This window comes from Beta vulgaris, chromosome 9 (assembly GCF_026745355.1).
Source record: "Beta vulgaris subsp. vulgaris cultivar EL10 chromosome 9, EL10.2, whole genome shotgun sequence".
NCBI classification, from domain to species: Eukaryota; Viridiplantae; Streptophyta; class Magnoliopsida; order Caryophyllales; family Amaranthaceae; genus Beta; species Beta vulgaris.
This window is the reverse complement of record NC_079210.1, coordinates 42,927,043-42,944,784: the sequence shown is the minus strand read 5'-3', so window position 1 is coordinate 42,944,784 and position 17,742 is coordinate 42,927,043. Positions and strand designations below refer to the sequence as shown.

The window sequence follows — 17,742 nt, the reverse complement described above, 5'->3', positions numbered from 1 at the left end:
TATTTGATGCATATACCCTTTTAAACTTGTTTTAAATGGCAAGTTGGAATGAAAATTTTTAAATGATTTGCTTTTGTAATTTTTTTATTCCATTAATTAGATCATTAAGGGTATTTTTAGTCACTTCAAAAGAGGACACCACACCTCCTCCCTTGGCTTATATAATAGAGATATGTGCCCCTATTTATTGTTTTACACCATTCCAAGTAATATTTATTGCTCTTTCATTTACTTTAAAGGAAAAAGAAGAAAAAAAACTAGTTCCAAGATAAAAATACCCAATAAACATTTACTTAAATATATATTTTTGTGAAATCCTAAAACTCCTTCCATTTTCCTTAATTCTTGTGAAAAATGAGAAGTGAGCACCATATTATGCGACGGAGGGAATAACCTTTAATGACGGTTAATAAGAAAGTGAGAAAATAATAATAGTAATAATAAGAAATTGAGACGATACTACTAGTACATAATACTCCCTCCGTCCCATAATATAGTGCTTGTTTCTTTTCTACACGGTATCCAAGATGTAACTTTGACCTTTAATATCTTCAATTCCGTATTAATAAAAAATATAAAAAGTTGATATTATGAAACTACACATTGAAACGAATCTAACAAGATCACACATAAATATGTTTTTTTATATATACAAATGAGAATGTTCGGTCGAAGATTTTAAAGTTTGACCCACCAAAAATGAAATAGGCACTATATTATGGGACGGAGGGAGTACTATTGCTAATAATAATAATATTTAAGAGTAGTATTTCGTCACAATTATGAAACTCATTGAAATTAGTGATGGCCACAAGTGCAGGTTGGACGGGCCGGACCGTGGGTCATAGCGGGCTGGTCTGAGATTTCAAGGCCCATGATCGAACCGTGAAATTCATGATAGGGCGGGTTGGTTCGCGGGCTGAAAAATCTTAGCCCACACATCCAGTTACCGGTTTTCACGGTTCGAGAAGCGGTTCGTGGTCTAGTGGGCTGGACCGGGCTGGCGGGCTGGCTTGAGAATTTTTGTTACAAAAATATTTAAAATATACACAATTTGGTTCAATATTTACTTGGACTGGACTGGTCCTGTTCATGGGCCGGGGGACCGGTTTCATGGTCCGGGCTGGGCGATTTTAGTAGCGGGCTTTAGTGGGCTCAAGAAATCTGGCCCACAACCCAACCACCAATTTCACGGTTCGAGTTGGACTGGATCGGGCTTTTTACAGGATCCGACCCACACGGCCCGCGAGGTGGGCTGGGCTGGATGGGCTGGATTGACCCGCACTGTTGGCCATCTCTAATTGAAATCAATACAAGTTTTAAGGAATCTGAATGCATAAATGTGGACTCAATTTCAAAAGTATGTTCTTTTCACCTTAACTTAGTTAAACTAATTTAAAATTTCGTTAAAAAATTTAGTGGTTGTTTGATATACAGAAAATGATGTAGACATTAGAAATTCACATGTTTTTGTAATTTGGGTAGTTGTTTGGTTGACATGAAGTGGCGAAAATGGGGACAACAAAAATTCCTAGAAAATTAAAATTCCCATAAACGTGAGAATTTATTCACTCAACCCCCTAGTCATTCAAAATCCACATATCAATTCATGAGAAATATAAATTCCTTGATATCAACCAAACACATTTAGGGCGTACTCGACAACAATAGTTGTATTAGTAGCTTTTAACTGCGAGAATAGATATTAGTTGTGCTATTGGTTGGTGTGTGGTTGTTAGTTGTTAGCTGTCCAAGTAGCAGTATAAAGTATTTATGTTCGGTAAAAGAAGCTATCAAAGTTGTTATTTACAAATAACTAGTTAAAAACTCAAATGAAACTTTAATACTTTCTCCGTGTTGTTTTAAATGAAACGTTTGCTTTTTCACGCAACCCAATGCGCTTCTTTAATCATTAATATCTTTAATTGTGCACATGTAAAAAATATAAAAAAGTTATAATTTGATAGTATGCATTGAGACGAATCTAACAAGATCATACTCGGCTATGTTTTTCTTTATATAATAGCGATAAATTGGAGTTAAAATTGATCAATGAATAGTGTCATTTCACCCAATGTTTCATTTAAAACAGAACAGAAGAAGTATATAATTTATACACCATCAAATGCTACCCCATACCTTTTGACAAACACTACTAAAACACTACTTATACCGCTCAAAGTTACTTATACCACTACCTAGCCAAACACTACTATCTGTCTTAATTAGTGTTTTGACCAAGTCAAAACATTAAAATCTACTTCAAAATCTTGTGCGGAACAAGCCCTTAGTCTATTTCCTAAGAATTAAATAGTAAGAGAAATAACTTCATACGAAATGAAATTTTCCACGAAAATTTAATTCGCGTGTATACCAAAGAAGCACTAATTATATGTGATTTAAACTTACAACACAGAGATGATCTATACAAAAAAAAGAAGTACTTCTTTTCATTATTAATGCAATTTGCAACACCACTCCTTAACACACCTTATTTAAGAAAGTCATGAAAAAGGAGAGATAGAGATACGGAAATAAGTGGGACCTATGAGATAGGCGAGAGATAGAGATAGAGATAAAATATTATCAAATAAAGGAATGTTGCAATCAATATAAAAACTTATAGATAAAGAAAATGTTTTACTATCTCCGTTCAGGAGTTACGTAATAGTCTGAATACTTTCCTTTTATATTTGTCTAAGATTGAGTTACGGGTACAAAAAGGACCCAAACTATTAGCTTTTTCACCATTCAGGACCTACAACTATTTTATGCACTCTTTGGGACCTGATGACAAGAACCCGATAAGTTAAATCATCGTTAACTCAACTGAGGTTAACTAGACCCAAAAAAAAGGGAAATTAAAATTCAAAAGTAACCGTTGGAACTTTTGGAACTTTTAGTTCCTGAAATACAGTTTCGCAATATGCACTATAAAAACAAACCCAAAAAAAAGCAGGGGAATGTTCTTATGTCCCAAAATATATTAAGAAGCCAAAAAAATAGGAAATAAGCAAAACTCCATTGGTCAGCCTCTTCAATCAGCAATCACCATCACCAATAAAACTGAAAATAAGCAAAACTCCATCTACAAAGAACATGTATTTCAATGAGGTGCTATGTGATTGTGGCAGAGTAGCAAAGAAAAGAGTTTCTAAAACTATGAGAAATCCTTTCATGAGGTTTTATATTTGTGAAAATTATAGAACAAGAAGGGGTTGCCAATTCTTTGAGTGGATTGACAATCCTCATCCTCTTGAAATAAAGGATGAGATGGTAGCTTTCATTAGAAGCAAGATGGAACTAGAAGATGAAGTGGAAGATAAACAAACCAAGACACGGTAAGCTTTCCCAAATAAACAAAATTTTAAAACTTAACCCAACCCCTATTTTAATTAGTTTTTTGAAGGGCATGAAAACATAAAAGTTCGAATTTTTCAGCGAGATTTTATGATCAAAACATTCAACATCACAAACACATAGGAAAGCATAATTGAAACAACTTAACATCAAATTCGCACAGATATTTGATTTAAGAATTCGAAATTCAAACAAAACCCTAATTCATAACTTTATTTAAACATGAAAGATTTAAGTGCATGAGATCAAAAAGAAAATTACCTTGAAGATTTTAATGTGTTTTGCAGAAAAAATCTCCCCTAAAATCGCCTTCTTTCAATCTGACAGAAAACTTGTACTGATAAGAGTGGAAGATGAAGAGTGTAAGAGTGAATGAGTACAAAGGAAGAGATAGTGGAGGTTATGTTTTGTGGCACCAAGTTTATGGATACCAGTGCAAAGAGTAGCCAAACGTTGCGTTTTTCCTCTGCTCCAAATACAACAAATCATTGCTTTTTGGGTTTTCCCAATTGATTACTTTATTTGGGCCCCACGCTTAACCATAGTTACAATTTTGCAACGTCAATTGACATTAGGTCCAGAACGGTGCATAAAAAAGTTCCATGTCCTTAACGGTGAAAATCCTAATAGTTCAGGTCCTAAAAGTACCCTTAACTAGTTTGAAACACTTTTATTTTTGACATGACCCCACTATTACTATATTACTTCTTTTTTTGCCCTCCTTAGGTCCACAGTATACTTTTAGAGGGTGTTTGGTTCATATAGTGGTATGGGTTTGGAATCAAGAATGAAATCAAGGTGGTATAGGTTTAGAACTTGATACCTAATACCATGTGTTTGGTTTTATTTGGGAATGAATTTTTTTTCTTCTATTTAATACCTAGAGATATTGGTATGAGCAAAACCCATTTCCCCTCTTGGATTTCTAAACCCCATACCTTACGGGTTTGAGATATGGGTTTTAAATCTATCAAATTATTAAATAAATACTAGGTATGGGTTTTGTTCATTCTAAACCCATACCTCATACCAAAATCATATGAACCAAACACTCCCTTATCAGTATAAAGCTATCAAACTTCATCTCTCCTCCAATAAAAATACCCACCAACTCCTATCAATATCTATATATTTTTTTAAATAACATTTGATAACCACGCTACAACTTATCACCCTATATTCCTATTCCAACAAGTGTTCAAATTTTTATGCGACGAAGAAATCAATTAAAAGAAAGGAAGAAATATCATTTACTTTAATTAAAGGAAAATTTGGCTACACTAAATGTACTCCCTTCGTTTTTTTTATGGCTATGTTGCGTAATGCACAATTGTTTAGGCGATGTCACTTTCAATGTTTTTCAGTGCGTGGTTAATTTTTGAGCCTTTTAATGTAAAATAATGGGGAAAAAGTGAAAAAATGGTACTTTTTCCATTCCATAATAAGTAAAACATAAAAATTGGGCAAAAGATTTAATAAATAGGAAAATGATATACATAGCCCTAATAAGGTGCTTAAAATGAAAATAAAATAATATTGAATCAAGCATTTATTACCTCAGTTGATGTGAAAATGTGTCTTGAATTCTTAAACTGTTTCCATTTAAAGAAATGCTTACATTGCCCTAATAAATATCATTCAAAAGCCAAAAAGTCATAAAAACCTTTTACATTATCAAAAGAAGGAGAGAGAGAAGCAAACCACATAAGTTTTTGATGGTACTCTTGTCACTTTCTTCTTTTCATTTAAGGTATGTTTACTTATTTTGAAACATTCGAAAATAGTAAGTATTTCACTTATTATGGAACGTATGAAGTACTTTTTTATGGAAAAATAAATAAATAAATATAATAGTATTACTATTTGATGGGCCAAGTATCCCAAATAAGGAAAATTTAAACAATATAGCAATTAAAAAGAAAAAACTATTTACGAAAAATGTAGCAAATAAAAAAAAACAGAGGGAGTAATAAGAAGTTAAGGAAAAATTGACATAAATAATCCTAACTTTCATCAGTCTTCTAAAAATGATCCCAATTTTGAATTATTTTAGAATAATCCCAAGTTTAGGGGGTACTTTCTCAAAATTATCCAAACTATTAATTTTCAACATATTATAAAGGAAAATTAGACACGAATAATCCCACCTTTGCCCGATCTGCCAAAAATAATCTCAGCTTTGGATTATTCTGAAATAATTCTGCCTTTGCTTACTGAATCGATTTTTTGTTCCTAGGAACTTATAACTTGGCAAATCGGTAACCAAGTTAATTTTTTATTCAACCTTTGCCCGACTGAATTGGATTCCGCCCCAGCCACCGGACCTCGCACCAACCATTAGACCCCCACTCCCTTTTTCTTCCCGTTGTCGCTTCTCTCTTCCTCCTATCTCTCTCCTCGAATCGCGTGTATATGTTGTGGTGGTTGTGCGATCTCTCTCTTTGAGCGATGGTTGTGTGTGGTGGTGGTGGTCGTCGTCAACAATGGTGGTCCTGGGAAGCTTGGAGAGAGGAAAGGAGAGGGGGAGGAGTTTCGGGTGCTCATGGGATGAAGGGGAGAAGGGTGGCGGGGTTGGCTACATGCGATGGGCCAGGGGTTGTCAGGGGAACCAAGTGGGAGGGTGGGGTGGGTTTTGGGTTAGGGTAGTAAGGAACCAAGGTAGTGGGTGGGGGGTTTAGATTTTGCAGCGGGCTGGGGTGGGGGGCTGGGTGTGGCGACAGGCAGGAGAGATGAACAGGGAAGGACGACTGGTAAAAACCGCATAAATGCCATACCTAACTTGTTGTTACGGATCATTATGTTCCTTAGACCAAAAAATCGATTTAGTAAGGAAAGGTAAGATTATTCCAGGATAATCCAATGGTGGGATTACTTTTGGCAGATCGGACAAAGGCGGGATTATTCATGTTCGTTTTTCCTATTATAAACCTAAAATGGATTAGCGTAGGCAAGATAAAAGAAGATAGTTCAGATTATTTTGAGAAGGTCCCCTCAAATGTTAGAATTATTTTAAAATAATTCAAAGTTGGGATCATTTTGAAAAGACTAATAAAAGTTAGGATTATTCATCTCAATTTTTCCTTGAAAATATTAAACATTCAATAATAATTAGTTTTAATAATTTGCTTATATCTAGCCCTAGCCCCTAACTCCCTAAGAACTATAATTTTTTGCACGCGATGCATGCTTGAATTTTTTTCGAAACAGAAACTCGATTTTCTTCGGCATAAGAGTCAAAATTTGAACATTAGACATACGAAGTATAATTGTTTTTAGTTGCAAAATTTGATTGGTTTAGTTTCTGTCACTTAAGTCTCTCACCATTTTTTTTTTTACTTTTCAAAGTTAAATTCTATGAACAAAATAGAAATTTTATTGAATTTATTTATGATTTCTAATATTATAATTTTTTAGTTGATTTTTGAATTAAGTACAGTACTTCTATAAAGTGTAAAGAAAGTAGACACTTTGATTTCAAGTCAATTTTTTCATAGGTTGTAGTTTGTAAGTGAATTTTTAAGTTTTTGTAAAGTTTCCTCATTTTAGTGATTTGCATAACGTAAATTATGCAATTTTATGATTTTAGTTGACTTGTGAGTGATTGTTATAATTATATTTTTGATATTTTTATTCGAAGCCCCCTTAGTGAATTTGTAATTTAGAATGGGAAGGAGGTAACATAGTCTCTTCATTCGGGGACACCATTGTTATGGCTCTTTTTCCTAAGCACTCAATACAGCTTCAGTAGGCAACACCAGCTTATAAGCAGCTCTGGTTGATCAGATTCTCTAAGCAGGAACAACTGGCCAAGACGCGCCCAACTATAGCAGTAGTATGCAGCTAGCAGCTACCAGGTGACGAGAATATTACAGCAGTAGAAGGTAAAATATCTCAGCTAAAGTCAAGGAAATCAGTTCCTAAAATTAAGGAGACTGAGTCTAAAGAGAAGTATGCTCAAGCATCATTCTATACGTGCCTAAAAAGTAGGAAGACCAATTCAAATAACCCAGTAACTGCTGCCAGAAGTGGAGTCCGAGATTCCAGCAACTAATTCCTCATTTTTAGGGAGTTGTTTAAGGCTATCTCCACCAGCCCTACTATTATAAATAGTGGGCTCGTAAGCAGGACCAAAGGAGGAGATATGACCTATGTTATTTACTTATACTTTCATAGTCATACTTAGATAAATTCAGCTATCTTTCATTCATATGCTAAAAATATTATACTTGTATTGAAAGGCTTTAATTCCCAAATTATAGTGGATTGGTGGACTCATTGCCACCCGCGGTTTTATCCCTTTTCATGGGTTTTCCGCGTTACCATTTTCTTGTGTCTCTTCTCTTTTTACTTTTTCCCTTTAAATTATGCCATCTACTTTTCTTATCTAATCTAGTCGTCGTCGTTCCGACCAAAGATTGTCACCTTGGCGATTTTTGGCATAAACAACCATAGCCCCCCCCCTTCCCTTATATAATAGAGATATGTTGTTCCTTAATTCTTGAATGATTTTTTACATAAACCTTTTTACCTTGATAATTAATCGCTATTATATAATAGAAAAAAATAGGTCCAAATATACGTAAAAGGTTTATTATATATAGGAAACACTATAAAAAAAGTAAATAATTTTTTCCTTATCTAACTTCTAAATTCCGATTTTACTACAAATACACCTCTATTTTTTTTATCATGACCCACCATAAATTGTGAATGGTTCTTGAGAATAGTGATTTGTAAGATAATTTTTGTAAATGTTTTTGTATGTATTGACGTTCTAGGTTATTAGCTAGTTTTAGTATGTATGTTAATTTTAAGTTTTAATAAAGATTTCTGATTATTTGAGTGATTTGCGTGATTTTTATAATGTGATTTTCTCAATTGTATGAGTAAATTGTAAAGTTTCTTCTTTTAAGTGATTTGTGAGTGAGTGTTGTAAATTTATTTTCGCTAGTTTTCTTTGAGTGCCAATTTTGATTTTGACATTCCTTTTGTAATTTAGAAAGGGAAGGGGGACAAAATAGGCGTTTCAAAAGAGGACACCATTACTCTCCCTTTCCTTATACAATATAATAGAGATACATGTAACATTTCCTTAATTAAATAGAAAAAGAAGGGAGTAAATGAGTAATACTCATCTAATTAGAGTATAAGTTATGAGTAGTACAAGTACACTCGAGTCCATGAGGCATGAGCCAAAATCTAACGCCCCTACCTCACAGCCAGGCTCACAAACACTCTGAAGTCTGACCTTCTCTCTCTTCAGCTGTGACAACTTTTTGTCAGTGTTTTTGACTCCTCTTTTCTCTCAACCCCAGTAAATGACCAGTCCAAAAATGTGATCTTATATAGATATCCTATTACTTTTGTTTTTGTATAATGTATACTTCATTGTTTTTGTTGGCTACATAACAATAATAACATCACTTATATTGTTGTTACATTATGTCATTTTATTATACTAGTAATCTAGTATCTTATCTTATACTGTAGTTACATTATCATGCATGTCATATTGCCATGTCACATGATTTTCTTTTCTTTTAAATGCTAAACTTTTAAACTTTTGACATCAAAACACAAGAATTGCAAGTAGAATAGAACAAACACCCAACAGAAAAAACACTCTCTCTCTTTCTCGAGCCCCTTGCCACCTTCACTCAGAGCTTAGCTTAGCTTAGCTTTGATTCTTCCTGCTTCTCTTTCTCTCTCCTCTTTTCCATTTTCTCCTTCTTTTACCCTCTCTATCTCTCTCTGTCAAAGTGAAGAGAGAGAAAGTAAGAAAGAAAAAATCCCACCAAGTTTCAAGCTTTTATTCATTCCTCTGTTTCTCCCACCATTTTTAAGCTTCACTAATTTATTTTTTGCAAAACAAAATTATTCCGAAAAAACCCTTTTTTTTTTAGTTACAAAAAAAATGAGTTTGAAAGTTTGAGTATTTTATTTTTCAAAACCCATTTTTTTTAGCTAAGAAAAAAAAATGAGTTTTGCAGATTCTTTGTTTCAGAATAAGTTTGCTTCTCTTAAAACCAACCCAGTTGAGTAGAAGATTCTGAGAGTTGTTAAGAAAGACAAAAAGAAGAAAAACACCATTTTTAGAAGAAACCCAGAAAACCCTAAAGGGTAAAGCTTCCATCTTTTTTTTTCCATTTTAATGGTAAAGAAGAAAAGAAAAGTGTTGTAAAATATGCTGCACATTCTTCCAAAATTCCACCTTTCTCTTCCTTTCTTAATCTTTTTCATCTTTTAAAACCATAAAAACCCATCTCTCTTTTTTCTTTAAAAATTTTAATTTCTAAAAAATAAAAAAAAATGGGATGTGTAGCATCAAGATTAGAGGATGAAGAAGAAGTAGTTGCAATTTGTAGAGAGAGAAAAAAGTTGATGAAATTAGCAGTTGAGAGAAGATATGCATTAGCTGATGCACATTGTAAGTATTGTCATTCTCTTTATGCAGTTTCAGCTGCCATTAAACTATTTGTAGCTAGACATTCAACACCTTCTTCACCATTTTTAATCACATTTCCACCTCCAAATTGTGGTGTATCTCCTTCAACAAATCCACCAATAACACAAAATGTTGCTGAAAAAGTTATTACAAACCCTATGTTTCTTCAACAAAACCCATCTCACCCTACACAAAAACAACAACAAGAACAAGAACAACAATGTTGTGAATCATCCCCTGTTTCTTCAACAACTTCTTCACTCTCCTCATCTTCTGAGGAGGAAGAGGCAGAGAATGTGGGAGGAGAAGAAGAGATAATGAGAATGAGGAATGTTGTTGGGACAAATCAACCATATGGGTATTACTATATGAGTACACCAATGTCAATGTCTATGTCAATGCCACCACCAATGCCATCCCCTCAAAGGGATTATGGTGGTTGGGACTTCTTTAACCCCTTTTCAGGGGTTCGAAACGATGTCGTTGGGGCCGAGTTTCAGCGACACCCTGAGGAGGAGTTGAGGGCGGTTAGGGAGGAAGAAGGGATACCTGAATTGGAAGAGGAAAGAGGAGGAGGGGAGGAGGGGAATGCTGTGGAAGAGAAATGTGGCGTTGGCGGTTGTGATTGTGGTGCTAAAGGTGGTGGAGGTGTGGTGGAGCATTTAGTTAAGGGTGGAGGAGTTGATGTTGTTAAGGGAATGGAGGGAGGAAATGTGAGAGAAAGTGAAAAGGGATTAACTGTTATTGATCAATCCCTTGAAGTTGAAGGGAGAGAGTTGTTAAATGCATTGAAAGATATTGAGGATCATTTTATAAGAGCTTATGATTCTGGTAAAGATGTTTCTAAGATGCTTGAAGCTAACAAAATGCATATGCAATCTGGTCTTGAAGAAATTAAAGGTGATTGTTTTTGTTATTATACTTTTCAGGTTTATGTTATTGAATTATTTGGGTTGTATGAATATGTATGTAATGAATTGCAGCATTATTATCTAGATTATTCAAGTAGAATATCTTTGTTAATTAGCTTGGAAAGTATGGTGGACTAGATATTAGTATGTCCTTAATATATCTTTATGAATGATGTTAACGAGTAGATATAAGAATCTTATCTGCTGTTAGAATTTCTTTCTTTTTCTGATATGATTTCTAATTCTTGGTGTAATAATGTAGAGAACTCAACCAAACTCATTCAAGCTATTACATGGCACCGGTCAAATACATTGCGGTCTTCATCGTGTAAAAGTTTAGTTGCTTCAAGCTCTAAGAACTCCACCTCATGGACGGAGTATAAGAACGATCTTTTCGACGATTATGGTGGCATGTCAGCTGGAAGCCATTCACTAACACTAGGAAGACTATACGCTTGGGAAAAGAAGCTCTATGAAGAGGTCAAGGTAGAGAAAAACCTACCATTCTTCTAGGAGAATATTTCAGCAAAAGTTTTAAGCATCTTATTGCTTGTTTGGGTGATGGGAAGTGAACATTTATAGGAAGTAGATAGGTGTTAGTTAACTTGACATAAACTTATGAAGTTTACTTTCCATGGGATTTACTTATTTATCAGTTATCATACTCGGTCAAACAACTTCTTTTGCTTCCTAGGAATTGAAACCTAGTAACTTCTTACTTCCTACATCAAACCAAATGACCACAAACACGAAGTGGTCTTTTAAGTAGTTTTCCTATTTTCCTATATAGTTGATTTTATAATGTTTACAATTTCTAGAAAGTGCAAAACATTATTTGGTTGATCATTCATGGGAACCAATCTTTGATGAGCAACTTCTCCTATAAGTTTGTGCAACCAAACTTCACTGTTCAACTTCCTAAAAAATCTTAATTTTCCATGTTCGTTACGTCACCAAAGAAGCACAAAGTATAATCTTCTATTTATATTGCATTGGGCGTTTGTGTCTGTGTTTTGTAGGCTGGAGACACCATAAGAAAGCTGTATGAAAGAAAATGTGCACAGTTGAGAAACAAGGATGTAAAAGGAGAGGACTCATTATCTGTAGACAAGACCCGAGCAGCGGTGAAAGATCTCTACTCCCGAATTTTGGTTGCCATCCGGCGAGCTGAGTCTATCTCTGAGCAAATTCAGAAACTTGCAGATGAAGAGCTTCAGCCACAGATCATTGAACTGCTGCAAGGGTAAGGAAAACAATCCAAAAAAAAACCCCAAAACACTGACTTCAGTTGTGGAATTCTCATTCTGCAAACTTGTTTCCCTTTTGTTGTTCTGCAGTTTGACTCAATCCTGGAAGATAATGATGGAATCCCATGAAACTCAGAACCACATAATATTTGAAGTAAGGACTTTTGACTGCCCAACATATGGAAAATTCTGCAATGACTCGCACCGGCTTGCTACACTACAGCTCGAGGCCGAGATTCAAAACTGGCGGGAATGCTTTTCAGAGTATGTTGCTGCACAAAAATCTTATGTCGAGGTTCTTCATGGATGGTTATCCAAGTTCATTGTCCCGGAGGTTGAATTTGGTTCTAAATCAAAGAGTTTCAACGCATACCGAGCAAAAGGTCCTCCATTGTACATTATATGTCGTGATTGGTTAACTTATATGGAAAACTTACCCGATAAGGCTGTCTCCGTGGCGATGAAAAGTTTTGTGAGGGATGTAAGGGGTTTATGGGTTCAACAAGGGGAAGAACAAGACCAGAAAAGGAAAGTTGACAAAATGGCTAAAGAACTAGAGAAGAAGATGATTGCATATCAGAAAGTTGAGGGGAGAATTCATGAAAGTACCAAGTTTTTAGAGTATAAACCTTCAGAAATTGATGCACAAAGTCAGGATGATACGCAACAGCAACAGCAACAAGAACAGCAAACAGATTATCTACTTGAAAAGAAAGATGCTTTAGACACCTTCAAGCGGCGATTAGAATTTGAGAAGGAGAAACATCACAATTTCATGGAAGAAACACAAAGGATTACATTGAACGGATTTCAAACTGGATTCTCTTTGATTTTTGATGCCATGGTACATTTCTCAAAGGCTTCACTTAAAATGTACAATGATTTGGTGAATGATAGACAGCATTTGGAGAAGGGTGAAAAACAGCCCAGCTTGCAAGAAGGTTCCTACGTCAATGAGCACCTAAAGTAACAAATGAACTATGGTTCTGTTCGGTCAAAAGGGCCTTGAGAATTTTAACAATCAAGGATGACGCGTTCTAGAGTTAAGTTTGTACATTAGACTTGTGCCGAAGCAGCTCGCTGAGGCGCAGGTTTAGAGTGATTATTAGCTGTTTTCTTAGCATTGGTTTATTTTTAATTGAGGGTGAGATTTGATTGAATGCCCACAATTTTGTTGTAAACTCTGGATGCTCACATCTCTCTTTGGCCTAGAAATCTAAGGTCAAGGGGGTTGTGGCTTCAAAATGGTCAGGTGGGCATTCTTTGTATGTTGTATGTAGTAGGACATCTTGGTGTTTTAGTACAAATTGTCACTATGGCCAACTTAAACGGATCATGCAACCACAATTTGTGGCTGCTGGTTAAATTACTAAAATCTTTAGGTTTATGATGTTAAGAACTTCAAAGTTGCTGTGCACCATATCGCTTATACTTGGAATAGCTAACCCATAAACAGATAAACCTACTAAACCTGAATTCTTATCCACCAAAACAAACATTATCCAAGTTGAACTGACTAAGTTGGAGATTAATCTATCATAATAGGCAAATTGGCAATAATAATCTAAATGACTTGGCTGAATACAGAATAGGGTTGAGCCAGTTGAAATGAGTCATTATTATTTACTCCATTATTTGAATATGGTTGATTGGTTGTCACTTCTATATCAATTTAATCTTTACATGTCTAGTCAAGGTGTAGAGGCTTAGATACTGTCAAACTGCGTAGGTCTTGACTCTTGATCTGTTGGGTATAAAAACAGTGGAAGCTGAAATTACTCTTATTATTCTTTGAGAGGCTCAGGATCCAAATGGAAAAGCTGATGTTTTCTTCTCAAGTACCATATGGTTAATAATACTACAGCTGAAATTGCTGAAAAGTATTCCAATAGGAAGGGAGCATTGGGATTCTAAAGACCCAAAACAGCAACAGACGAAGTACGGGATTTATCAGTCCAGATTGCTACATCTACCAGATGGGTAATCCATCCATTAGAGGTAGACAATTATTTTTTAAATAAAGTTAACGTTCGTGAGTTAAATATAATTAAGCATTTACATCTATTTCTATTGTGTAAAATACTCATTGGCTAGATGAAGTTTTTTCTCTACTTTCTTTTCTTTCTGTGTGGTGGCAAATTGCAGGTTTCAAAACTTTTGATTCATCCAAAGTATTATGGTTTTGTGGAAAACTGGAAAGCTTGAAGACTTCCTGGTCAGGGGCACTTGGGTTTCCTAGGGAGAACTGGGTCAAAGTTCACATGACTAATAAGTTGGGTAACCAAGAAATGTGTTTCATTACACAATAATTACATACTAACAGCATTTGCAACAAAACAGCTATCCTAAAGCAGAACATACCACAATTTTTTTTTCTTTCCAAATTTCTGTCTTTTTTCTTGTTTATGGGGCGAGTTATGATGGAAGTAGCATGCATAATCTTATTGAAAATGGCTAGATCGAGAGCTTGCTTCCCATCAAGCGACAATGGGGAATCGGGGGGGGGGGGGGGACACCGTCGAATTACAGAATGGCCGTCTCCTCAAACATGTTCAGTGGAAAACTGTTCTCCAACAACAATTTAACAGACAGCAGGCTTCAAGTAAACTAACTTCAAATGATGGAAATGATCGCAGATATCCAACCCAAAATTTGTCCTTGCACTTGATAGTCTCTTTTATAAAGCTAAAATTTCAGTTTTCAGCAAGTGAGCTGTGACCCTGAAAAAACTAGTTTTTTCAACTTTGAAAACCAAATTAAATAAGTTATAGTCTGTGCATAGAGGAAGTACTACGAATTGCACATAATATTAACTTCAATTAATTTAAGATTCTGCTATATCTCATTTGTACATAACATAAGCTACACATCCTAAAAATGCCAGGATATGATACAAGCAAAAAGAAAAAGCTACGAGTCTGTGATATCTGATTGCAACACGTAATTACAACTTTGTTAGAGCCTATCTAAGATATAGAGAGACAAAAAACTGAGAAAGGATGATGAATTCACTAATAACTGCTGCAGGAGAGTGCAGACCAAGAAATGGAACAAGATCTACCTGCAGCCAATTTTCAACAGCTGAACCAACAACTGCCCCGGCTACAAGTCCACCCACGGTTATAAGGGTTGCTTTCCCTGCAAATACCAATGGAAGTTAATTTCACAATAGGCATACATGAAATGAATATGCATGGCGGAAGCACTTGAAATAAAATGACTCGGGCTATTTGGAGGATTGTTCTCCATCATACATCCGAGCAGAATAATTATGTTCGATGGAGAAACAATATCTTTATTTAGCCTTTTTCCAAATAAAATAGTACTTCAATGTTGATGCATTTTCACCCGGCTTAGATAGGTGTAATCAAGTTCCATTTTTTTGGGTGCAGGGTTGGGGCATAATGCAATTTTGACAATACAATCCCCCCCTCCCCCCTTATTTTCTGGATTCATCATAGCCAAATCACAATTCCACATTTCCATGTGTTGCAGATGGGTGCATCAGCTATAAAAGAAGGTTGAGATCTCAGTGTGGCATACCTAACTTCACATTCTTTTTGCTCATGAAGTACAAGGATGCTCCGAAACTGGTGGCTAGAATAAACCCTGGAACATCTGCCCCAGCCACCCCTCCTGCAGATGAAGATGTTCCATTGATATAAGTCAAAACCATCATTGCGCCATAGACACCGGCTTGTACTCCTAAGTCTGATACAGGTGGTTTTTCAACCACTACAGGAGGACTCTTCATTGTTGTCTGCAGCCATTGAGGCATAGTCCCTATACCAGAAGAGCTAACAGGTTTGACATCAGCGTAGCGAACGCTGTTGTTCACAACTTTTCCAGCTCGGCGCTGTGTTAAGCGCTGCATGAGCAACATATCATATGCAGCTTCTACCTGAAAATACATAAATATAGAATTTCAATGATGGATGAATAATAATAGACCTTTCAAAGCAAGAGATACAAGCAACCATAAGTCATAAGGTAAGGCCTAGTTCATTTCACCTATAAAATACAAGTTTCATGAGAATAAATTCAAACAAGGTATTGTTCTGTACTTTTGTTCAGCTTAATTTGACATATTCCAAAACAAGTTCATTTTAGTTCTAAAAACAAGTTCAGGTAACATCACATAAGTTTAGAATAGTCAAAATCAGTTGACACAACATACCCTAATCTCTCATATATTCAGATAGAAAGCCACCAAATTTATTTCACATCTTAAACAAGAAGTCTAAAATAAGGCGATTTCAGGTTAAAGAATAAAGGCTAAATGTCTAGGATAAGCAACATACAGGAAACAGAATATGATTATGGGTCAACATTATGATAACGTCTTTAAAGCAAGGAGAAGCACCCGTAAAATTAATGAACATCTTACAAATGATCAACACAGACGCGAGAAAATATCCCCTGTCAAGACCATTACATCTAAGAACCTGTTTCTAGAATCCAATCAATTTGTATAAACATCCTCCCCTTCCAACATCTTCAAGCTAAAGCTAGGTTAACAACATGTTGCACATTCATTCAGCATACTTCATTAGCACCATAGCAACTTACCACACAAAACGGCGAAAATCAACTACTAATTCCAAGCTCCAAAAGAATTGATCAAATTCTGATCAAGCCAAACTATTCCATCTTAGTTCTATCCACATCAATCCTGCCTAAATCTACAACTTACCCACTGAACCAATAATCAACCTAAACCAAAATTTTGTCAACAATTAAGAATTCATAGCAAACATCCAATTGCAAGGATCACAACCTAGTTAGTAGTTACCACCACACTCACTCAAAACACTATGTTTTAAGCATACATAATCCTCAATAGAAAATTCCATCACATGCAAATCAAATAAAACTAATCATAACTTTAGCCAAAGAGTTGGGTTCAAATCTCATCTTCATCCTTAAAAAACCCCACAATAAATAAATAAACTTCATCACTCAAAGATTCAAACTTTGATACTATAAAATCAGTAAAAAAAACACCCAAATTCAAAATAAAAAATGAAATTAAAAGAAAGACTGAAAAATTGAAATAGTAAAGGTGCTCAAAAATTTACACTTAAACCTGAGCAACAGTTTGAGGGTCATCTTTACAAGAAGCTAAAATTGATTTCTTGGCACGCAAAATATCATCAAAAGAAGCTCCATCTGAAACACCCAGAAGCTTCAAAGCGTTCTCCACCGACATGCCAAACGGCGCCGAATCATCGGCCCGAGACCCGGCCCGAACCACGATGCCCGGTGCTAACGTGCGCCTGGAGGGTATAGAGACGGCCCAACAACGCCTGTGCCAACTGGGTTGGGCCGTGGCCCGATGAAAGCCCGGAGTTGTGGGCCGTACGGAGAGGGAAGCTGACATTATTGTTGGTGGGTGTTTTTAGGCCAGAGAAATTTGTGAGGTTTTAAATAAATTAGTTGAAATAATACTTTTTTTTTATATAATATATAGTATTGGGATTGAAGAAATTATAAAGGGTTGTTAATTGTTTGAATTGATAGAAAGACTATAATGTAGTTTTGTGTTGGATTTTTTTTTCTTTTTTTGTTTGTTGGTTTGAGTGTTGTGAGAGAATTCTTCTTCTGATTGAAGTATGTGATTGTGTATTTTGTGTGTAATGTGTGAGTGAGGAGGAGGAGAGAGAAAGGTGGGTTTGTTTCAGATTATAAGTGTGGACCAGCAAATGAAGAAGATGGATTTTTATTCCACAATTTTGGATTTGGAAAAATATTTCCTCTTTTATGTGATTACAAAGAATCC

The 17,742-nt window shown here is 35.4% G+C and overlaps 2 protein-coding genes across 2 annotated transcripts; one reads left to right on the top strand and one right to left on the bottom strand.

Annotated features, from left to right (window-relative positions):
- Nucleotides 1-8,912: 8,912 nt before the first annotated feature.
- Nucleotides 8,913-13,286, top strand: LOC104903894 (hypothetical protein). Its single transcript, XM_010692028.4, has 4 exons — nucleotides 8,913-10,705; nucleotides 10,979-11,202; nucleotides 11,736-11,959; nucleotides 12,054-13,286. The coding sequence occupies exons 1-4, from the start codon at nucleotides 9,670-9,672 to the stop codon at nucleotides 12,931-12,933; spliced, it is 2,364 nt and encodes a 787-aa protein (XP_010690330.2). The 5' UTR covers nucleotides 8,913-9,669; the 3' UTR covers nucleotides 12,934-13,286.
- Nucleotides 13,287-14,751: 1,465 nt separating this feature from the next.
- LOC104903893 (hypothetical protein) lies at nucleotides 14,752-17,708 on the bottom strand. The gene is made up of 3 exons (XM_010692027.4): nucleotides 17,050-17,708; nucleotides 15,507-15,864; nucleotides 14,752-15,101 (listed from the first exon to the last, which is right to left on the bottom strand). Exons 1-3 carry the CDS (start codon nucleotides 17,341-17,343, stop codon nucleotides 14,926-14,928), a joined length of 828 nt encoding a protein of 275 aa, XP_010690329.1. The 5' UTR covers nucleotides 17,344-17,708; the 3' UTR covers nucleotides 14,752-14,925.
- Nucleotides 17,709-17,742: the final 34 nt, after the last annotated feature.

Excerpts from the sequence above, each read along its gene's own strand:
- LOC104903894 (XM_010692028.4), top strand. The coding sequence starts at position 9,670 with ATGGGATGTGTAGCATCAAGATTAGAGGATGAAGAAGAAGTAGTTGCA. Across the intron at positions 10,706-10,978 it reads TGGTCTTGAAGAAATTAAAG|AGAACTCAACCAAACTCATT; the intron begins GTGATTGTTTTT and ends GTAATAATGTAG. Across the intron at positions 11,203-11,735 it reads AGCTCTATGAAGAGGTCAAG|GCTGGAGACACCATAAGAAA; the intron begins GTAGAGAAAAAC and ends TGTGTTTTGTAG.
- LOC104903893 (XM_010692027.4), bottom strand. The coding sequence starts at position 17,343 with ATGTCAGCTTCCCTCTCCGTACGGCCCACAACTCCGGGCTTTCATCGG. Across the intron at positions 15,865-17,049 it reads ACCCTCAAACTGTTGCTCAG|GTAGAAGCTGCATATGATAT; the intron begins GTTTAAGTGTAA and ends ATGTATTTTCAG. Across the intron at positions 15,102-15,506 it reads CAAAAAGAATGTGAAGTTAG|GGAAAGCAACCCTTATAACC; the intron begins GTATGCCACACT and ends TGGTATTTGCAG.